Source organism: Cherax quadricarinatus, unplaced genomic scaffold (genome assembly GCF_038502225.1).
Source record: "Cherax quadricarinatus isolate ZL_2023a unplaced genomic scaffold, ASM3850222v1 Contig3208, whole genome shotgun sequence".
Taxonomy (NCBI): Eukaryota; Metazoa; Arthropoda; class Malacostraca; order Decapoda; family Parastacidae; genus Cherax; species Cherax quadricarinatus.
This window is the reverse complement of record NW_027198234.1, coordinates 18,724-43,034: the sequence shown is the minus strand read 5'-3', so window position 1 is coordinate 43,034 and position 24,311 is coordinate 18,724. Positions and strand designations below refer to the sequence as shown.

At 45.8% G+C, this 24,311-nt stretch overlaps 1 protein-coding gene across 1 annotated transcript; it reads right to left on the bottom strand.

Moving 5' to 3' along the window:
• Window positions 1–11,947: 11,947 nt before the first annotated feature.
• Window positions 11,948–24,126, bottom strand: LOC138851984 (uncharacterized). The gene is made up of 5 exons (XM_070081578.1): window positions 23,962–24,126; window positions 16,609–16,763; window positions 14,290–14,371; window positions 13,943–14,011; window positions 11,948–12,956 (listed from the first exon to the last, which is right to left on the bottom strand). Exons 2-5 carry the CDS (start codon window positions 16,740–16,742, stop codon window positions 12,819–12,821), a joined length of 423 nt encoding a protein of 140 aa, XP_069937679.1. The 5' UTR covers window positions 16,743–16,763; window positions 23,962–24,126; the 3' UTR covers window positions 11,948–12,818.
• Between the last annotated feature and the right edge of the window lie 185 nt (window positions 24,127–24,311).

Here is a 24,311-nt window from a genome sequence, read left to right as displayed (position 1 = left end):
CGTTCTGGCTTTGAGACATGTAGTGCTTTAAGACTGAATATATAAAAACTGCAATCTCAGGTCTTTGCCAACCAATGTTGAATGACTGTTCAACGTCATCTGGGTCTTATGTACAGCTTTATCGGATTTGTTGCTGTTGCTGAAGCAGCTGCAGTACAGTACTAGTGTTAGTGTTAATAGTAGCGGTAGTTGTAGTAGTAGTTGTTGCTATATATACCTGTGAAGAGGAAATGGAAGGAAGCCGGGAAGAAGGAGAGCTTGGGTCGGTCATTAACGTTGGAAAGTGGTGTAGGTTTGGTGGAGAAGCGGCACTCCGCCCTGTTGCTGCCCCCTAGTGTCACCACCGATACCGAGCTGCATTCAGGCACCACCTGGCACCTACGACGGCACTCACCTGCAGCAAACAACAACTCCCAGTATAACAAGATGCCCCTTTTTTTTATTAAACATTTACCTGTATCGAAAAGATTAATGCAAAAATTTTATAATAAAGTCGCGGAGATTGACCATAGAGTGATGGGTGGGCCTCATCTTTTTGGATTTCACTAAAGCATTTGATAACGTACCACTAGAGATTATTCCAGAAAATTCTAACGTCTCTCTGGCAGTGCCACCTTTAATACTGATATTCTCTATGATTTATTTTGAAGAAAATGAGTTACTGAATCATCTCTGGCGTCCATCTCTTGCACCTACCTTCTCCTGCACCTACCTTCTCCTGCACCTACCTTCTCCTGCACCTACCTTCTCCTGCACCTGCCTTCTTCTGCACCTACCTTCTCCTGCACCTACCTTCTCCTGCACCTACCTTCTCCTGCACCTACCTTCTCCTGCACCTACCTTCTCCTGCACCTGGCTTCTTCTGCACCTACCTTCTCCTGCACCTACCTTCTCCTGCACCTACCTTCTCCTGCACCTGGCTTCTTCTGCACCTACCTTCTCCTGCACCTGCCTTCTCCTGCACCTACCTTCTCCTGCACCTACCTTCTCCTGCACCTACCTTCTCCTGCACCTACCTTCTCCTGCACCTACCTTCTCCTGCACCTACCTTCTCCTGCACCTACCTTCTCCTGCACCTGGCTTCTTCTGCACCTACCTTCTCCTGCACTTACCTTCTCCTGCACCTGCTTTCTCCTGCACCTGCCTTCTCCTGCGCCTGCCTTCTCCTGTACCTACCTTCTCCTGCACGTACCTTCTCCTGCAGCTGCTTTCTCCTGCACCTGCCTTCTGCGCCTGCCTTCTCCTGCACCTGCCTTCTCCTGCACCTGCCTTCTCCTGCACCTGCCTTCTCCTGCACCTACCTTCTCCTGCACCTGCCTTCTCCTGCACCTGCCTTCTCCTGCACCTGTCTTCTCCTGCGCCTGCCTTCTCCTGCACCTGCCTTCTCCTGCACCTGCCTTCTCCTGCACCTGCCTTCTCCTGCACCTGCCTTCTCCTGCACCTGCCTTCTCCTGCGCCTGCCTTCTCCTGCGCTTGCCTTCTCCTGCACCTACCTTCTCCTGCACCTACCTTCTCCTGCACCTGCTTTCTCCTGCACCTGCTTTCTCCTGCGCCTGCCTACTCCTGCACCTGCCTTCTCCTGCACCTGCCTTCTCCTGCGCCTGCCTTCTCCTGCACCTGCCTTCTCCTGCGCCTGCCTTCTCCTGCACCTGCCTTCTGCACCTGCCTTCTCCTGTACCTGCCTTCTCCTGCACCTGCCTTCTCCTGCACCTGCCTTCTCCTGCACCTGCCTTCTCCTGCACCTGCCTAGGGGCCATTCAAAGTTCCCGCGCGCGGAGCAAAAAAAAAAATCGAAAATATATGAAAACTGAGTTATTGTTACCAAAAAATAGCTGAACTTTCTGGCTACACGCTGGTATAATTATTATCCTTGTACGATGTTTCTAAAAGGAATTACAGCCATTTATAACAGGCATGGTGACAGCGCTGACGCGACATATTGCGTAAGAAGCGCTGACTCGGCATTGTTGACGTTTTTGTTACGTTTTTCCCCGTGTTATTTTTATCGTTTTCGTACATCTTTGTCTAATATAATACAAATTCACCATCTGAGATTATGCCAGAGTGGGCGGAGATAATGTGATCAAGGAACCAATCGGGAACCCCTGGGAATAGTGCACAAAATGGCCGACACCTCCAGCCAACAAAATATTCCATACCCACGCTAATATCAATTATAAGGCTTATTTATCTATCACAATTGATCTATTATGATATAATGCAATATAATAATAGCATATAAACATAAAAAGTACACCTTAAAAAAAAAAATATAGCATAATATGACGCCCCAAGGAAAAAATTTCTATCGATATTTCCCCTGAAGGTGAAGAGAGGGTCCGACCTCTCTCATCAGTGATGAGAGAAAACGGATTTACAATGGTTAACTGTAATAAACACTCGTAGGTCACGCAAAAAGTGTAAAATAAAGCGAATTTTTCGGGGAAAAAAATTATTTCCCGGGCAGCGGGGGTGCCGCGCGCTTCGGCCTATATCTCGAAAGTAAGTTATTTACCTATTTATGGATCCCCTATCCTTATTTATGAATGAATTGACTTGATTTTCACAACAAACATAGAAGAATGATTGCTTTACAATGTACCGAGTTCCTTTCTGAACTATCCCAAATATTTTCAGATTTGTGTGGGCAACAAGACCGACATCTTCCAAAATGTCAAAAAAGTTATGAAACTTTATTTTTTTTAGCATGAAGATAAGATTTATTATATAATTGAGGACTGACATATGATGGAATTAGAAGTGTTCTATCAGCAGAAAGTGTCAAAACCACTTTTCCAAGTACCACTGAGTACTTGAGTACTGCCAAATGTAATTTTTCGTAAATTTTGCATATTTCATTTCCTTTTTGGACGATATTTTTGAAACTTCAGCACAGGATGCTCGATATAAGCTTCTAATAGTACACCAAAAATGAATGTAATCGGTTCATAAATAAAGACGTCAAATAGGACAGGACCTAAAGTCAGCTACCTGACCAGCCGGGCTGTGGTTCATACGTCAGTTTGCGTGCGGCCAGCAGTAACAGCCTGGTTGATCAGACCCTGATCCACTACGAGGACTGGTCTTAGACCGAGCCGCGGGGGCGTTGACCCCCGAAACCCTCTCCAGGTATACTCCAGGTATAGAAGAAAACTTCAGTCATGAAATTAAGCTTAGAGGCAGTGTTACTGTGTATAATCAAAGCTGACCTTTAACTTGCATAAGAAAGATAAAAACAGTTTATTACATCAAGAAATATAAAATAATCCTAATTTATGATTATAATAGTAGTAATAATGTGGAACGCGTCTTGGGAGACTTCGTTATTTTACTCATATACATTTTTTGACTAATTTGTAGGTCAATATGAAGAATTTTTTTTTAACTATGAAAGATTGATGTTCTGTACAATGTTTTTTTTGTAAGATCGGTGCTTTGTTATTTGTATGCTTTTGTGTAAGAGCAGTAATTCTGTTGTTACGGTTTGTTCAACCCTGTTATATTACCTTAATTGCTTTTGTGCATGTTCATGAATAAATTAAAATGCGGCGTACTGGGGCGGTAAGAGTCACCCATGCACAATACTGGAGTTAAGGATCACCCATGCAAAATACTGGAGTTCAGAGTCACCCATGCACAATAATGGAGTTAAGAACCATGAAGATCCACACAGATTTAGCCCTTCACAATAATAAAAAATAACCAGATGTTTTTCAGCCTGGTAATCTGAGAGAGATATCCCCCGTCTCCGGTAACTCAGCTCTCCCATCATTCCAATATACCATTTTGAAATGATCTCATTGGAACCTCTTAGAAAAAAAAGTATTTCAACTTTATCAGACATTCCCTTTTGGGGAATGTTTAATAATTTCATGGGTAATTTATCATTCGTTCGTATGTAGAGTTGATTTTGTTGCTAATATATATAATTTATCGGAATGTTCCACACGACTCCGTATTTTTAATTGTCCGTCAACGTATCAAAAAACGCTGTTTATCTATGTATGGTACACAAGTTACCAGCAACCACTGAGAGTGTTCAATACTACATATAAATCCTTTTACAACTCGTCAGCCATGCTTCATTTTCGCTTTAACAAAGGCAAAAGTTAACAGCAGAATCGCCATATTAATTCTGATTTCTTCCCTGCGACGATGGGTCACCTTAATGATGATTTTTGAATGGCTTTTCAAGGTATCGTCATTCATTGACTCGTCCACAAAACACGTTCACTCTATAACACAATCATTCAGCCAGACTGAATGGCTATTGTTTTATTCACCAGGAAACAGAATAAGTTTCCTGATATTTCAAGTCATTCTCATATTACACGTGTTTTTTTTTCTCGACATTTTCAATATACACGGTTCATCGTGTATTTAACCGGTTTGTTTTCCCTTTAGATTATATTTTCCCCGTCCATGCATTTTTCTTTCCGACTTTTTGTGTTTTCAGTTTAATTACGCAAATTTAGATGGTTAGTTTACAGTAATCTAACCTAACCTAGATCAGATAACTTGAAGTTTACATTCTCAGAACCCAGCAACGAGGGTACTTACAACTGTTGTTGACTTGCATCATCTGGTAGTCGGCAGAGTTGTTCATGGCGTAGCCATAGATTTTGTAGTAGTAGCCGAAGCCATCCCAAAGGCTCTCGACAATCTTTGCTGCAACAGTGGTGAACAGCAGAAGGAACAACAGCAGCGACAGCAGAGGTAGCCCGCCCTGGGGTCCTCCTACCTTACCACGTCTACGGCCCATCATGTCTGAGGTCTCTGCTAAGTTTGTGGGAGCATAAGATTGGCTGCTGGCACGCAGGCGCTCACAGTGTTGACCGGTGGTGTTAATAATAATTTAATGAGCTCTTTATTTCTACAAGTGCACGTACAAGGTATACAGGCATAGCTGACATCAGTGACATACTACTATATAGAAAGTAGCTTGTCATGCAGAGTATTTCGGGCAAATTAGGTCAATTTTGTCCCGGGATGCGACCCACACCAGTCGACTAACACAACGCCTAAGTACTCATTTTACTGATGGGTGAACATGGACAACCGGTGTAAGGAAACACGCTCAATGTTGTCACCCTCGCCGGGAATTGAACCCGGACACTCAGCGTATGAAGCGAGAGCTTTTACCACCAGACCACGGGCCACCGCATTTTTTTTGTTTTCAAGGAGAGGAGAATATCCCATGGTATGGGTCTAGTCACATAAAGATCTGCTCAGTAGCTAAGCAACCTCTGATGCGAGTGCTAAGGGTTCAACCAGTTATAAATCAGATAACAATATTTCGACCTCTCAAGCATTGCTCTTTTTGAGACCTGGCAGTAGGCCTCTGCTTTAGAGTGATTGACTGACCTCTTCCTATCGAGAACGAGGGACTGATCACCTCAGAATTATGTCTATTGTTTCCAGTGTTGTATTCGACTGAAGAAGCCTGCTGAGCAGGCGAAACATTTTGGCAGACCCAGCGAGTGTCTTGTTCAATAACTTGTGGTTATATACCATTAGTAATAAAATCAGATTTTCAATACTTACTTTCAGTTTATGTGCAAGAATTAACTCCTTTCCCCCATCCTTTGTGTGTGCACCCGTTTAGTGATGATAATAATAGTAGTAATAGTAATAATAATAAAACATCAATTCTTTTTGTTAAAAGCCTCGTTATTACCACACAGAACATTTTAAGGGAAGTTAGTTGAGGTTTCTAAGTGTTGGTCCAATAATATTAATCTTCATATCACTGTCCATGAACAAAAAAGCTATCGTTCTATAAAATAATTTTTTGGAAAAGTTTAATTTTTAAGGGGGTTCGGCCTATTCGGCAAGTTCATCTATTATTTAGTGACCATTTTTATAATACTGTTCTCATCAAACTGGAATAAACCCATATGTGCCTCTGTCATTCCTTGACTACCGTCCACGTCATGGTATGGGAGGCACAAGCCTTAACAACAAGTGAATATTTATATATATATATATATTATATATATATATATATATATATTTATATATATTATATATATATATTATAGATATATGGGGACGTGGAATAAGAATCTTTCCTCCGTAAGCCATGCGTGTTGTAAAAGTCAACTAAAATGCCGGGAACAATGGGCTAGTAACCCCTTTTCCTGTAAAGATTACTAAAAAGAATAAGAAGAAGAAAATTGTCAAAGTGGGAAGTCTGAATGTGCGTGGATGTTGTGCAAATGATAAGAAAGAGATGATTGTGGATGTTATGAATGAGAAGAAACTGGATGTCCTGGCTTTAAGTGAAACAAAGCTGAAGGGGGTGGGAGAGTTTCAATGGAGAGGAATAAATGGGATTAGGTCAGGGGTTTCAAATAGAGTTAGAGCTAAAGAAGGAGTAGCAATAATGTTGAAGGATAAGCTATGGCAGGAAAAGAGGGACTACAAATGTATAAATTCAAGGATTATGTGGAGTAAAATAAAGATTGGATGTGAAAAGTGGGTTATAGTAAGCGTGTATGCACCTGGAGAAGAGAGAAGTGTAGAGGAGAGAGAGAGATTCTGGGAAATGTTGAGTGAATGCGTGGGGAGTTTTGAATCAAGTGTGAGAGTAATGGTGGTTGGGGATTTCAATGCTAAAGTGGGTAAAAATGTTATGGAGGGAGTAGTAGGTAAATTTGGGGTGCCAGGGGTAAATGTAAATGGGGAGCCTTTAATTGAGCTATGTGTAGAAAGAAATTTGGTAATAAGTAATACATATTTTATGAAAAAGAGGATAAATAAATATACAAGGTATGATGTAGCACGTAATGAAAGTAGTTTGTTAGATTATGTATTGGTGGATAAAAGGTTGATGGGTAGGCTCCAGGATGTACATGTTTATAGAGGGGCAACTGATATATCGGATCATTATTTAGTTGTAGCTACAGTTAGAGTAAGAGGTAGATGGGAAAAGAGGAAGGTGGCAACAACAAGTAAGAGGGAGGTGAAAGTGTATAAACTAAGGGAGGAGGAAGTTCGGGCGAGATATAAGCGACTATTGGCAGAAAGGTGGGCTAGTGCAAAGATGAGTAGTGGGGGGGTTGAAGAGGGTTGGAATAGTTTTAAAAATGCAGTATTAGAATGTGGGGCAGAAGTTTGTGGTTATAGGAGGGTGGGGGCAGGAGGAAAGAGGAGTGATTGGTGGAATGATGAAGTAAAGGGTGTGATAAAAGAGAAAAAGGTAGCTTACGAGAGGTTTTTACAAAGCAGAAGTGTTATAAGAAGAGCAGAGTATATGGAGAGTAAAAGAAAGGTGAAGAGAGTGGTGAGAGAGTGCAAAAGGAGAGCAGATGAAAGAGTGGGAGAGGCACTGTCAAGAAATTTTAATGAAAATAAGAAAAAATTTTGGAGTGAGTTAAACAAGTTAAGAAAGCCTAGGGAAAGTATGGATTTGTCAGTTAAAAACAGAGTAGGGGAGTTAGTAGATGGGGAGAGGGAGGTATTAGGTAGATGGCGAGAATATTTTGAGGAACTTTTAAATGTTGAGGAAGAAAGGGAGGCGGTAATTTCATGCACTGGCCAGGGAGGTATACCATCTTTTAGGAGTGAAGAAGAGCAGAATGTAAGTGTGGTGGAGGTACGTGAGGCATTACGTAGAATGAAAGGGGGTAAAGCAGCTGGAACTGATGGGATCATGACAGAAATGTTAAAAGCAGGGGGGGATATAGTGTTGGAGTGGTTGGTACTTTTGTTTAATAAATGTATGAAAGAGGGGAAGGTACCTAGGGATTGGCGGAGAGCATGTATAGTCCCTTTATATAAAGGGAAAGGGGACAAAAGAGATTGTAAAAATTATAGAGGAATAAGTTTACTGAGTATACCAGGAAAAGTATACGGTAGGGTTATAATTGAAAGAATTAGAGGTAAGACAGAATGTAGGATTGCGGATGAGCAAGGAGGCTTCAGAGTGGGTAGGGGATGTGTAGATCAAGTGTTTACATTGAAGCATATATGTGAACAGTATTTAGATAAAGGTAGGGAAGTTTTTATTGCATTTATGGATTTAGAAAAGGCATATGATAGAGTGGATAGAGGAGCAATGTGGCAGATGTTGCAAGTATATGGAATAGGTGGTAAGTTACTAAATGCTGTAAAGAGCTTTTATGAGGATAGTGAGGCTCAGGTTAGGGTGTGTAGAAGAGAGGGAGAATACTTCCCGGTAAAAGTAGGTCTTAGACAGGGATGTGTAATGTCACCATGGTTGTTTAATATATTTATAGATGGGGTTGTAAAAGAAGTAAATGCTAGGGTGTTCGGGAGAGGGGTGGGATTAAATTATGGGGAATCAAATTCAAAATGGGAATTGACACAGTTACTTTTTGCTGATGATACTGTGCTTATGGGAGATTCTAAAGAAAAATTGCAAAGGTTAGTGGATGAGTTTGAGAATGTGTGTAAAGGTAGAAAGTTGAAAGTGAACATAGAAAAGAGTAAGGTGATGAGGGTATCAAATGATTTAGATAAAGAAAAATTGGATATCAAATTGGGGAGGAGGAGTATGGAAGAAGTGAATGTTTTCAGATACTTGGGAGTTGACGTGTCGGCGGATGGATTTATGAAGGATGAGGTTAATCATAGAATTGATGAGGGAAAAAAGGTGAGTGGTGCGTTGAGGTATATGTGGAGTCAAAAAACGTTATCTATGGAGGCAAAGAAGGGAATGTATGAAAGTATAGTAGTACCAACACTCTTATATGGATGTGAAGCTTGGGTGGTAAATGCAGCAGCGAGGAGACGGTTGGAGGCAGTGGAGATGTCCTGTCTAAGGGCAATGTGTGGTGTAAATATTATGCAGAAAATTCGGAGTGTGGAAATTAGGAGAAGGTGTGGAGTTAATAAAAGCATTAGTCAGAGGGCAGAAGAGGGGTTGTTGAGGTGGTTTGGTCATTTAGAGAGAATGGATCAAAGTAGAATGACATGGAAAGCATATAAATCTATAGGGGAAGGAAGGAGGGGTAGGGGTCGTCCTCGAAAGGGTTGGAAAGAGGGGGTAAAGGAGGTTTTGTGGGCGAGGGGCTTGGACTTCCAGCAAGCGTGCATGAGCGTGTTAGATAGGAGTGAATGGAGACGAATGATACTTGGGACCTGACGATCTGTTGGAGTGTGAGCAGGGTAATATTTAGTGAAGGGATTCAGGGAAACCGGTTATTTTCATATAGTCGGACTTGAGTCCTGGAAATGGGAAGTACAATGCCTGCACTTTAAAGGAGGGGTTTGGGATATTGGCAGTTTGGAGGGATATGTTGTGTATCTTTATACGTATATGCTTCTAAACTGTTGTATTCTGAGCACCTCTGCAAAAGCAGTGATAATGTGTGAGTGTGGTGAAAGTGTTGAATGATGATGAAAGTATTTTCTTTTTGGGGATTTTCTTTCTTTTTTGGGTCACCCTGCCTCGGTGGGAGACGGCCGACTTGTTGAAAAAAAAAAATATATATATATATATATACACACATGTATATATATATATATATATATATATATATATATATATATATATATATATATATATATATATATATATATATATATATATATATATATATATATATATATATATATATATATATATATATAAATAACTTCAAATACATTATGAAGGAAATAATTAAAAATGCGAAATTTGTGGCAAATGTTGCTGACATTATCAGCTGACCTGAGTAAACATAGCAAGGTGGTCAGTGTGTGTGCGCGCTGTCTTAAGTACACTGAGAAGTGTATGTATCAATGTAGACGAGCTGAGAGTTGACTCGAATCACTGTTTTTGAAGATTAAACCCCTCAAGGGAGGTTCCTTGATGTTAGTGAGGGGCTCTTGATCTAGGGAATTGGATCTGTGCTCCAGTTCCTTGAACTGAGCCTAAATGTCTTCCATCCCCCCACCACCACACAGGCGGTATATAATCCTACGGGTTTAGCGCTTCCACATAATAATACTTTGGGGATTAAAGTATTCTTGAACAGTGGTATACAGGTGGAGTGCAGCCTTTATGACTATCGTGTAGTCGATAGGTTTTAAACCTAACAAACTAGCAATTGTTTTTATAATCCACAGGGTTGGAAAGATTAATTGAATTCAATACATTAGCAACTGTTTGTTCATAGTTTCCCTTGAACTATTAACACGATAGTGAGGTTTGAGTGGTCTGTATCTAGGGGTAGGGGGGCCTCTTATTTTGAGTGGGGTGCCACACTCCCCACAGGGTGTTGGATTAAGTACCAAGCATTTCCTTAGGCATAAACGGTGGGGATATTTCCCCCTTGATCTAAATTTACCGACTGCCGATGATATGGAACGAATATGGATTCGGATTGTGGAATATAAAAATTTGAATATCTGTACGTTCTGTGATTATTATTTATTTGAGTGAATCGGTCACGACAGTAACAAGTTGATAAGTGTTAAACCGATCATTTTAGAAAAGGAATTTGCGTAAAGTGCTGTATATGACCTCTGTGTTTAGCGCTTACTTTTGACTATAATAATAATAATTGCGTAAAGTGCTACACGCGCAAACTGTTTTAGTGCTTTATAAATAAAATAGAAAAGATTGTTGCCAGGTGGTCATCAATGAGCACACCCGCGTCTCTTCGAGGGATCTCAGTAGCAGTCACTTGGTTGTGACTTGAGTCCAACATCTGGTGAGTAAATGCATAAGTTTATACTTCCTGGCGCTGTATGACTCGTGCATATTTATAGCGCTAGCGATAAAATGATATATTGATGAACTGTGCCTAGCAGGATTTTCTACACAGGGATTGAGGTACTGAGACCGTAATAGATTTGCCTAAGGAAAAGATATGTTAAGGTAGGGGGGGTGGGGGTGGAGTGTGCTTGTTATCACAAATATTTCTGGAACAAGTGTAAAAGTTCACTGTAAATCCACACCTTAGGTTAGGAGAACGTTTTCCTGTGTAGAGTCTTAACAGTTGGTGACTTTTTTCATAAATTTTATCAAGTCTTGACTTAATAAATCTCTAAGCAGAGAAAAACGTTGTCCCAGTAAATTTTTATTTGCGCCGTGTTTTTTTTCTTCACTAGTGTCGTCAGTACGACATTTTAATGCATCGAAGTTTCACTGTCAGGACAGGCTCTTCATAAAGATTATTTCATCTCTTAGTGATTATATTTCATTCTAGATATGCCAGATAGCAACAAATAATTAAGCAGGTATGTAATTAGCTATCAATCAGGTAGGCGAAACGTTTCGCCTACACAGTAGGCTTCTTCAGTCGAGTACATTAAAGTTGATAGAAGCAGAAGATACTTGAAGACTTTACGTCTTCTTAACTTCTTCACCTCTTAATAGTTGATATATTTGCCTGTTCAGTAAAACTGGCTTCTTAAAGAGAAGAGAATTAATATTTAGTTCTTTTTATAGCGTTGGTTTCAATTACCGTGTGGTGGAGTCGCCCACCCGAAGGGAAGTTGGAGAGTTGGGTCGCTGTGGAACATCGGGTGGCCATCTGGTGGACCATTTTGTGGACCATCAGATCAGCTATTTGATGGTTGGCTGCAGACCCAGGAGTGGTAACCAGAGGTGTATGAAACTTCCTGGCCCTAGTTTTGACTTGCCATCCTCCATTTTAAGCAGAATGAGAATTGTACCACTTGTACCCTCTGTCTACATGGAGGTTTCGCTAAACCATACTCCGTTAATATTGGGGTTGACATCCTAATGGTACTCATCAGGTAGGATAGGAGATTGTGACTAGACACATCAGCAGTATTTATTGTAGAAGTTGTTATTGTTGTTCAGGGAGATTTATGGTTAATTTTTATTCACAAGATAGCTCCTACGCATTTCTCACTTCATGTTTGAATTTTCTGACTCGCCAATGCCTGCAAATGCACTTTTGTACCACATATGAAAATAGACCATTCTGGGAAACAAGAATCTTGTCACAGGTGTTCACCCGATTCCTGATGCCGGTTTGAGTGTTGATCCGATTTTTTTCCTTAAGAAAGCCTGACCACTGCTCTCCCACGACGATTTACAAATTTAATTGCAACAAGCATTAAAAATGATTATCAACCTATCGATCGTATGCAAGCTACCAATTATATACATGTAATCCCTAAACTTTCTTACTTACCTACTCGTTATTACTAAAGTCGCTCAGTACGGATTCCTGTACATAATGTTTTTGTACTCCAAACATTAACGAAATTCTTCACACGCTAGCTTCAAGTGCCTGGAAAAACTCGCAGTTACCACCAAGTTGGACTAGAACTGGCCTCGATCAGCCCACAAATCTCTTCCCATATAATGAAAAAAGTGAATAAGATTGAACAGCGCGAATGTCTTTCCTTAAGCTGAGAATATTAAATCTACGGAATATTTATTGGCTACACAGCCAACATGGTTTCCAGTTCGTGTTATGGGCCTGTCACTGAAAGAGCTACTGGTCAAAGGAACTGTGATAATGAAAGGTCACTACCACCACCACTAACGCTGGGACGGTGAAAACTTTGTGTAGAAAGGACTAAACGCACGACTTAAAGTGCTAGTCATTTATTTTACAGTTTTCATATATTTATAGGTATATATTTTGTTCGTTTTGTAAATTCTTCATCTAAGACCTGTAAAAATCACTAAAATTGAACTATGAAAATGTGTTAGGCGCTTGTACCAATCCACAGCTTCTCGGAGATTCGAACCGGGGTCTGTGAAAATGACTGTAGAGATGCTTTTAGCATATTTGCCTGTACTTTATCCTGTGGCTCCTCTGCTGGTGATCTGCTTGTGTTTTGCTTCCTTATTACGTATCTGCTTATGCTTTGTCTTATTTAATAATCTATGCTGCCTTGACGTCTTTCTTGGGCATATTTTTCAAAGCATTCTGAGCAGCTTTCAGTTTAACCGTCAAGTTTTTCTCTTCCTGCTGGACTTTCTCAAGGTGCTTCTTCAGAGTGGCTATTGTCGTGTCATTCATCTGAAGGAAACAAAAGTACACCTTAAAAAGTATGAAAGCTGTTTTGAGTTAGGGGAGCAACCATAACGGGGTGTGTGGTATCACATGTGTTTTTTGAAAGCTACACGACGTAAAAATGTGATACATATTTTTAAATGTGGAAAACCTAGCTTCGGTAGCACAGTGGATGTTTAACCTCGGGTACATAGTGCCGATAAGCCAGCAGTTGCTCTGGCATGCATATAGTACTTTTATTAGCTATAAATCACGCAGCCACACATTCTGCTGTCTCTCCACAGTCAGCCAGTAGCCCAGTAACTTACTGCCGTTATAGGTGTTGGAGCCCTACGCCTATACTGAGGATAAACTACCAGTTTTAACGTTCAACCAAGCAGAGTGAGGAGTTGAATTCCAGATTAGTTGACTTTTTACCTACACCCAGGTCTGGAAGTCAGTCTCACTAGCTCTGACTGATTGAAACATTCTAAGTTCGAATTGACCCTGACACGAGCACAAGGGCATATACATCGAGACGTGTATATGCAGAGAGGTGTACATACACTGAGGTTCACTTTAATCTCTGTCTAGGGGATTAAAATATCCCTGACTGGTAGTGAACAGATTGCTTGTAACTTTAATGATTCTCGTGCAATCGAAAGGTTTTACACTCTCCGGGTTACAAATTTGACAAAATCGTATCGCCCAATAAATTAAACTAATTTAATCTTGACACAGTATTTTATAATTATAACCTTAATTTTTAAACGGGTGATCCGGTAAGCCAGTGGAAGGCCTGGTTCAGATAACCAAAAGCTCCAGTGGCGGGTCATTGTATGACAGACCCTCGTCAGGAAACACTTGTCCTGTTTCCTGACGAATCTTACCTAACCTAACCTTGACACAATATTTGGTTATGTCTTACAGACGGTATAGAAGAGACATATGTATCATTAGTTTCTAGTTCAACTCTCTAACTCAGAGCTGAGGCACTGAGTTCACAAACTTACCTTCTTCGCCTCCATTATCTTCTGGAATTTCTCCGCTTCTTTCATATCCTCGCGGTTCTTCTTCTCTTCCTGCCACACAAACATTTCATTATTGGTTATTAGTTTATCAGAACAACATATGTTCCACATGCATTAAATATTCACATCTAACCCAAAATTTTGAGAGGATACTTAAAATAACGCTACAGTCAGTCCTGGGTTATAGTCACAAGATCATTGCTTTTTTCTCATCAAAATTTAATAGCTGTATGATCCCAAGAGTTTAACGCTTTTTCACTATTATTATAATTATGGGGAAGCGATAAACCTGTGTGTCATGCAGTACTTGGCACCAGTGATTGTCTCACCTTAATCTTGGCTTCCTCTGCCTGGGTCATGAGGATTTTGGTCCGGTCCAGAAGAGCTTTACACTCCTTCAGTTCTCTCTCTCTGTATGTGTGTACTCGAAGTTAGTGCGGTAATCTGTGGTGCACTGGTAGTTATTTTAACATCAGAAGGGTAATGGCGCCGTGTGTGGGAGTGGCACTGTCAGCGAGTGGCACGGGGAGAAAACGAAAATTCGGAAAGTATCTACACTGATCTGGAAGGCCAGCACATTTTTTGCTAAGGACAGACGAGACGAACCTTATGACGACATTGCGGTCGGTGCTGGACCACTGTCATGTCACGGCTGGATCACGGTCCAGGAGGGACCGAAACGTCGTTATAAAGGCGCCTCACTGTGTTTTTTTATTAATTGTTTCAGCCACTCTATTGTGGTTTTGTATTATACATCATATAAAAATTGACATTTTCTCCCTGGGTAAATTATTACTGTAACTGTAGGTAATCAAGAAAGCTGTTAGTGACACATGTAGTGACTGCAACATATGCTACAGTGATAGCAGCTCGTGTTAGAAATGTGTCAGACATTGATATTAATAAATATTTGGTCTATCTTAGATAAATATGTGATAGACTGGACAAATGAAAGAGAGATTTTTATAGTCATGTTGGGTAGACACCGATAGATTACACTCTCCACAACTAAGGAAATGTTCAGACCAAGACCTTCGATTAAATTCTACACGACTAACCCTTCAAGAGGGAAAGGGTTGTCTTGATGCCGGTGTATGGCTCTTGATCCAAGAAACCGATGCTGCCTTTTTGTTAGGCGAAATTTTATTCCATCCTCTTCTCCAAACGTTTTGTGGCCCTTACGATTTTAGCAGTTAACTGTGAAAATAAACCATACCCCCGGCCGGGATCGAACCCGCGGTCATAGAGTCTCAAAACTCCAGCCCGTCGCGTTAGCCACTAGTTGGATGAATCTTATTGTGGCTAGCTGGTCTAGTGGCTAACGGGACGGGCTGGAGTTTTGAGACTCTATGACCGCGGGTTCGATCCCGGCCGGGGGTATGGTTTGTTTGCAATCGTGTCATTACGATTTCTTGAGTCAGAACTGTGAAAATAATAGTAATCTTCGACACAAGGAAATGTTCACACCAAGGCCTTCGACAGGTTAAATTTAACACAATTCGGCAAATGTTCAGACCGAGTTCTTCGATAGATTAAATTCTGAGCAACTAAGAAAACTTCGAACCAACACCCTCGATAGATTTAATTCTACACAACTAAGAAAATGTTTAGTCCTTCTGTAGATTAAGTTCTACGCAAATAAGAAAATCTTGAGACCAAGGCCTTCGACTGAATAAATTCCATGCAACTAAGCAACGCTCACACCACGAACAAGCAGCGTCAACGGTGTGCACAGGAAATAGTCATGAACGAGTTATATAGAAGCCTTTCTCCGTACATGGAATTAGAATTACCCTCTCTTTCCTTGGATCATACCGTCCATTCTACAATTACCCGTCTGTTATTACTGTGCCTAATACAACTCATGAATTTGACAACTCACACAAGGTAGACCTCTTAAATAATTCCTCATGTACTTAATTAAACGAGTGTTTGAGAGAGTTCCAGGCAGCGACGAGTGGATATATCGATTAACAAATTATAACAGAAAAATGTGTGCAATATATATATATATATGTCGTGCCGAATAGGTAAAACTTGCTATTTTGGTTTAAATAGCAACACTCTTCTTGCCGAATAAAGCAAGCGAAAATTTGTGTATGCATTAATTTCGCAAAAAAATCATTCTGAACCTAACGAAAAAAAAATATTGTTTTTATTATTAAATTATTATAAACTTATTTAAAATATATTAAGTTGGATTAAGCTAAATTAAATTGTGCTTGTTATAATAATGTCAGGTAAGTTTTCTAAGGTTCTTTTGGTACAAAATTATTAATTTTTAACATCAATAAAAATATATATTTTTAAACGTATAAGATAAAATTTTAGAAAGGACTTATATATATATATATATATATATATATATATATATATATATATATATATATATATATATATATATATATATACGTAAACAGATTAACGATGTAAAGATGATACAGAAAGTGTAATAAACATTGATCATTATAATCAATAAGGCAAACTAGCCAACATGTAGTTAATACTACATATTATTGCTGTATATTTCTGCCTCGCACTATGGGTCTGAAATACAGTCTTCATCTTGTTTTATGGTCTCTATTTACGGTTGTTGGCAACAAAATCATGTGACAAACATTTACTACTGATTATTTTTTATCTCTGACCTCTCGGAAAGCAGTGTCTGGGCGTCACTGGTCTTGACATCAGAAGTCTTCTTGAGATTGTGGTTGTTGATTGTGAGCACCAGAGCTGTGACTGCCAGCAATACGAACGATAGCACTGAGATAGGTAGTGTCATCTTCCTTTCCGTGTTGGTCACCTACAACGACAAACACACGACGTTAACTTTTGTAACTGATCTTCCAGCGAGCTGTACGTAAATGTAGAAAAGCGTAGGTTAAATTAAAAATATAAAATTAGTAATGTTTAATTTTGTGGTTGGCTAAGATCGTTAAGAAACTAATTTACATGAATGTATAAGAAAACTAGCAAAGGAATTTAAGGACTGTTTGGTGGAGGATTTTTTTTAATTGAGGTCATTAGGTACGCGGGAACCTTTTTAAACTCACGCTGGAATATTTCCAGTAGGTACTAGAGTTTTCTAACATGTGACTGGAATGCTCTACTAGAATTTTCTAGGTGGCCAGTGGTCTGGTGCTAGAGGTCTCGCTTCACCTGGTGAGGGGTCCTGGTTCGATTCCCGGAAAGGTTTGAAACATTGGGCGTGTTTCCTTACACCGGTTGTCCATGTTCACCCATCACTAAAATGGATACCTGGGTGTTAGTCGACTGGTGTGGGTCGCATCCCGGGACAAAACTAACCTAATTTGTCCGAAATGCTCTGCATGGCCGGGCCACCACTTGGAAAAGGCCCGGGCCGGGAGAATACCGGTGAATCTTTAATAATAATAATAATGCTCTGCATAACAAGCGGCTTTCTGTATAGTAGTATGTCATTGATGTCAGCTAGGACTGTATACCTTGTACATGTAGTTGTAGAAATGGATATTGTTATTATTCTTTCTTTCTTTCAACACACCGGCCGTATCCCACCAAGGCAGGGTGGCCCAAAAAGATAAACGAAAGTTTCTCTTAAATTTAGTAATTTATACGGGAGAAGGGGTTACCAGCCCCCTGCTCCCGGCATTTTAGTCGCCTCTTACAACACGCATGGCTTACAGAGGAAGAATTCTGTTTCACTTCCCCATGGAGATAAGAGGAAATAAACAAGAACAAGAACTAGAAAGAAAATAGAATGCCCAGAGGGGTGTATATATATATATATATATATATATATATATATATATATATATATATGCTTGTACATGTATGTGTAGTGTGACCTAAGTGCAAGTAGAAGTAGCAAGACAGACAAAAGACACCAGCAATCCTACCATCATGTAAAACAATTACAGGTTTTCGTTGTACACTCGCTTGGCAGGACGGTAGTACCTCCCTGGGCGGTTGCTGTTTACCAACCTACTACCTAGATTATTATTATTATTATTATTATTATTATTATTATTATTATGGCTAGAGTGCTCTCTTTCACAGGATATGATCTGCCAGGACTGGAGTTTTAACACTTACCACTCCCCGTCCCCAGGAAGCGACCCACAACAGTCGGCTAACACAGATGTATATTTTTAATGCTAGGTGGGCAGAGGGATCAGGGATGTAAAGAAACTAGCCTATATGTTTTCTAAGTGTTTCTCCCACTTACCCCTAGGTGCTGTATAACCCCTGCGGATTTAACGTTCTCCCGTGAATGTAATATTGCTGATGTTTTTTTAAGTAATTTTTTTCTGGCCAGAGACACGAATGACACGTGTCAAGTAATCTGTTCATAGTGAGGCGATAACACCCGGCTCCTGTGGGACGTGTGGGCACTCACCTGGCTCCTGCTGAGACGTGTGGGCACTCACCTGGCTCCTGTGGGACGTGTGGGCACTCACCTGGCTCCTGCTGAGACGTGTGGGCACTCACCTGACTCCTGCTGAGACGTGTGGGCACTCACCTGACTCCTGTTGGACGTGTGGGCACTCACCTGACTCCTGTTGGACGTGTGGGCACTCACCTGACTCCTGTTGGACGTGTGGGCACTCACCTGACTCCTGCTGAGACGTGTGGGCACTCACCTGGCTCTTGCTGAGACGTGTGGGCACTCACCCGGCTCCTGTGGGACGTGTGGGCACTCACCTGACTCCTGTTGGACGTGTGGGCACTCACCTGACTCCTGCTGAGACGTGTGGGCACTCACCTGGCTCTTACTGAGACGTGTGGGCACTCACCCGGCTCCTGTGGGACGTGTGGGCACTCACCTGACTCCTGTTGGACGTGTGGGCACTCACCCGGCTCCTGTGGGACGTGTGGGCACTCACCCGGCTCCTGTTGGACGTGTGGGCACTCACCCGGCTCCTGTTGGACGTGTGGGCACTCACCCGGCTCCTGTGGGACGTGTGGGCACTCACCCGGCTCCTGTTGGACGTGTGGGCACTCACCCGGCTCCTGTGGGACGTGTGGGCACTCACCAGGCTCCTGTGGGCCGTGCGGGCACTCACCTGACTCCTGCTGAGACGTGCGGGCACTCACCTGGCTCTTGCTGAGACGTGTGGGCACTCACCTGACTCCTGCTGAGACGTGCGGGCACTCACCTGACTCCTGCTGAGACGTGCGGGCACTCACCTGGCTCTTGCTGAGACGTGCGGGCACTCACCTGGCTCTTGCTGAGACGTGTGGGCACTCACCTGGCTCTTGCTGAGACGTGCGGGCACTCACCTGGCTCTTGCTGAGACGTGTGGGCACTCACCTGGCTCTTGCTGAGACGTGCGGGCACTCACCTGGCTCATGCTGAGACGTGTGGGCACTCACCTGACTCCTGCTGAGACGTGTGGGCACTCACCTGGCTCTTGCTGAGACGTGCGGGCACTCACCTGACTCCTGCTGAGACGTGCGGGCACTCACCTGACTCCTGCTGAGACGTGCGGGCACTCACCTGGCTCTTGCTGAGACGTGCGGGCACTCACCTGACTCCTGCTGAGACGTGCGGGCACTCACCTGGCTCTTGCTGAGACGTGTGGGCACTCACCTGACTCCTGCTGAGACGTGTGGGCACTCACCTGGCTCTTGCTGAGACGTGTGGGCACTCACCTGGCTCTTGCTGAGACGTGCGGGCACTCACCTGACTCCTGCTGAGACGTGTGGGCACTCACCTGGCTCTTGCTGAGACGTGCGGGCACTCACCTGACTCCTGCTGAGACGTGCGGGCACTCACCTAACTCCTGCTGAGACGTGCGGGCACTCACCTGGCTCTTGCTGAGACGTGCGGGCACTCACCTGACTCCTGCTGAGACGTGCGGGCACTCACCTGACTCCTGCTGAGACGTGTGGGCACTCACCTGGCTCTTGCTGAGACGTGTGGGCACTCACCTGGCTCTTGCTGAGACGTGCGGGCACTCACCTGGCTCCTGCTGAGACGTGTGGGCACTCACCTGACTCCTGCTGAGACGTGTGGGCACTCACCTGGCTCTTGCTGAGACGTGCGGGCACTCACCTGTCTCCTGCTGAGACGTGCGGGCACTCACCTGACTCCTGCTGAGACGTGCGGGCACTCACCTGGCTCTTGCTGAGACGTGCGGGCACTCACCTGACTCCTGCTGAGACGTGCGGGCACTCACCTGACTCCTGCTGAGACGTGTGGGCACTCACCTGGCTCTTGCTGAGACGTGCGGGCACTCACCTGGCTCCTGCTGAGACGTGCGGGCCCTCACCTGACTCCTGCTGAGACGTGTGGGCACTCACCTGGCTCTTGCTGAGACGTGTGGGCACTCACCTGACTCCTGTGGGACGTGTGGGCACTCACCTGACTCCTGCTGAGACGTGCGGGCACTCACCTGACTCCTGCTGAGACGTGTGGGCACTCACCTGACTCCTGCTGAGACGTGTGGGCACTCACCTGGCTCTTGCTGAGACGTGTGGGCACTCACCTGACTCCTGCTGAGACGTGTGGGCACTCACCTGGCTCTTGCTGAGACGTGTGGGCACTCACCCGGCTCCTGTGGGACGTGTGGGCACTCACCTGACTCCTGCTGAGACGTGTGGGCACTCACCTGACTCCTGCTGAGACGTGCGGGCACTCACCCGGCTCCTGTGGGACGTGTGGGCACTCACCTGACTCCTGCTGAGACGTGTGGGCACTCACCTGACTCCTGCTGAGACGTGCGGGCACTCACCCGGCTCCTGTGGGACGTGTGGGCACTCACCTGGCTCTTGCTGAGACGTGTGGGCACTCACCTGGCTCTTGCTGAGACGTGCGGGCACTCACCTGGCTCTTGCTGAGACGTGTGGGCACTCACCTGGCTCCTGCTGAGACGTGTGGGCACTCACCTGGCTCTTGCTGAGACGTGCGGGCACTCACCTGACTCCTGCTGAGACGTGTGGGCACTCACCTGGCTCTTGCTGAGACGTGCGGGCACTCACCTGACTCCTGCTGAGACGTGTGGGCACTCACCTGACTCCTGCTGAGACGTGTGGGCACTCACCTGGCTCTTGCTGAGACGTGCGGGCACTCACCTGGCTCTTGCTGAGACGTGTGGGCACTCACCTGGCTCCTGCTGAGACGTGTGGGCACTCACCTGGCTCTTGCTGAGACGTGCGGGCACTCACCTGACTCCTGCTGAGACGTGTGGGCACTCACCTGGCTCTTGCTGAGACGTGCGGGCACTCACCTGGCTCCTGCTGAGACGTGCGGGCACTCACCTGGCTCCTGCTGAGACGTGCGGGCACTCACCTGGCTCCTGCTGAGACGTGCGGGCACTCACCTGGCTCCTGCTGAGACGTGCGGGCACTCACCTGGCTCCTGCTGAGACGTGCGGGCACTCACCTGGCTCCTGCTGAGACGTGCGGGCACTCACCTGGCTCCTGCTGAGACGTGCGGGCACTCACCTGACTCCTGCTGAGACGTGCGGGCACTCACCTGACTCCTGCTGAGACGTGTGGGCACTCACCTGACTCCTGCTGAGACGTGTGGGCACTCACCTGGCTCTTGCTGAGACGTGTGGGCACTCACCTGGCTCTTGCTGAGACGTGCGGGCACTCACCTGACTCCTGCTGAGACGTGTGGGCACTCACCTGGCTCTTGCTGAGACGTGTGGGCACTCACCTGGCTCTTGCTGAGACGTGCGGGCACTCACCTGACTCCTGCTGAGACGTGTGGGCACTCACCTGGCTCTTGCTGAGACGTGCGGGCACTCACCTGACTCCTGCTGAGACGTGTGGGCACTCACCTGGCTCTTGCTGAGACGTGTGGGCACTCACCTGGCTCTTGCTGAGACGTGCGGGCACTCACCTGACTCTTGCTGAGACGTGTGGGCACTCACCTGGCTCTTGCTGAGACGTGTGGGCACTCACCTGGCTCTTGCTGAGACGTGCGGGCACTCACCTGACTCCTGCTGAGACGTGTGGGCACTCACCTGGCTCTTGCTGAGACGTGTGGGCACTCACCTGGCTCTTGCTGAGACGTGCGGGCACTCACCTGACTCCTGCTGAGACGTGTGGGCACTCACCTGGCTCTTGCTGAGACGTGTGGGCACTCACCTGGCTCTTGCTGAGACGTGTGGGCACTCACCTGACTCCTGCTGAGACGTGTGGGCACTCACCTGGCTCTTGCTGAGACGTGTGGGCACTCACCTGGCTCTTGCTGAGACGTGCGGGCACTCACCTGACTCCTGCTGAGACGTGTGGGCACTCACCTGACTCCTGCTGAGACGTGTGGGCACTCACCTGACTCCTGCTGAGACGTGTGGGCACTCACCTGGCTCTTGCTGAGACGTGCGGGCACTCACCTGGCTCTTGCTGAGACGTGCGGGCACTCACCTGACTCCTGCTGAGACGTGTGGGCACTCACCTGGCTCTTGCTGAGACGTGCGGGCACTCACCTGGCTCTTGCTGAGACGTGCGGGCACTCACCTGACTCCTGCTGAGACGTGTGGGCACTCACCTGGCTCTTGCTGAGACGTGTGGGCACTCACCTGGCTCTTGCTGAGACGTGCGGGCACTCACCTGACTCCTGCTGAGACGTGTGGGCACTCACCTGACTCCTGCTGAGACGTGTGGGCACTCACCTGACTCCTGCTGAGACGTGTGGGCACTCACCTGGCTCTTGCTGAGACGTGCGGGCACTCACCTGGCTCTTGCTGAGACGTGCGGGCACTCACCTGACTCCTGCTGAGACGTGTGGGCACTCACCTGGCTCTTGCTGAGACGTGCGGGCACTCACCTGGCTCGTGCTGAGACGTGAGGGCACTCACCTGGCTCCTGCTGAGACGTGCGGGCACTCACCTGGCTCCTGCTGAGACGTGTGGGCACTCACCTGGCTCTTGCTGAGACGTGCGGGCACTCACCTGGCTCTTGCTGAGACGTGCGGGCACTCACCTGGCTCCTGCTGAGACGTGTGGGCACTCACCTGGCTCCTGCTGAGACGTGTGGGCACTCACCTGGCTCTTGCTGAGACGTGCGGCCACTCACCTGGCTCCTGCTGAGACATATGGGCACTCACCTGGCTCCTGCTGAGACGTGCGGGCACTCACCTGGCTCCTGCTGAGACGTGCGGGCACTCACCTGGCTCCTGCTGAGACGTGTGGGCACTCACCTGGCTCCTGCTGAGACGTATGGGCACTCACCTGGCTCCTGCTGAGACGTGCGGGCACTCACCTGGCTCCTGCTGAGACGTGTGGGCACTCACCTGGCTCCTGCTGAGACGTGCGGGCACTCACCTGGCTCCTGCTGAGACGTGTGGGCACTCACCTGGCTCCTGCTGAGACGTGCGGGCACTCACCTGGCTCCTGCTGAGACGTGCGGGCACTCACCTGGCTCCTGCTGAGACGTATGGGCACTCACCTGGCTCCTGCTGAGACGTGCGGGCACTCACCTGGCTCCTGCTGAGACGTGGGGGCACTCACCTGGCTCTTGCTGAGACGTGCGGCCACTCACCTGGCTCCTGCTGAGACGTATGGGCACTCACCTGGCTCCTGCTGAGACGTGCGGGCACTCACCTGGCTCCTGCTGAGACGTGCGGGCACTCACCTGGCTCCTGCTGAGACGTGTGGGCACTCACCTGGCTCCTGCTGAGACGTATGGGCACTCACCTGGCTCCTGCTGAGACGTGCGGGCACTCACCTGGCTCCTGCTGAGACGTGTGGGCACTCACCTGGCTCCTGCTGAGACGTGCGGGCACTCACCTGGCTCCTGCTGAGACGTGTGGGCACTCACCTGGCTCCTGCTGAGACGTGCGGGCACTCACCTGGCTCCTGCTGAGACGTGTGGGCACTCACCTGGCTCCTGCTGAGACGTGCGGGCACTCACCTGGCTCCTGCTGAGACGTGCGGGCACTCACCTGGCTCCTGCTGAGACGTGCGGGCACTCACCTGGCTCCTGCTGAGACGTGCGGGCACTCACCTGGCTCCTGCTGAGACGTGCGGGCACTCACCTGGCTCCTGCTGAGACGTGCGGGCACTCACCTGGCTCCTGCTGAGACGTGTGGGCGCTGATGAAGGGGCTAAGATGATGCTGAACTGTTGAAGTGAACGAGAAGAATAAAGTGGTGAGTATACACCAGGTGTTTTCTCTCCCTTGGTGTGGACAGATGTACATTGTGTGACAGATGTGGCATTGCTATTTGTTAACATGTGTGTGCGAGAGAGAGAGAGAGAGAGTGAGAGTGAGAGAGAGAGAGAGAGAGAGAGAGAGAGAGAGAGAGAGAGAGAGAGAGAGAGAGAGAGAGTGAGTGAGTTAAGATAAGATTTCGTTCGGATTTTTAACCCCGGAGGGTTAGCCACCCAGGATAACCCAAGAAAGTCAGTGCGTCATC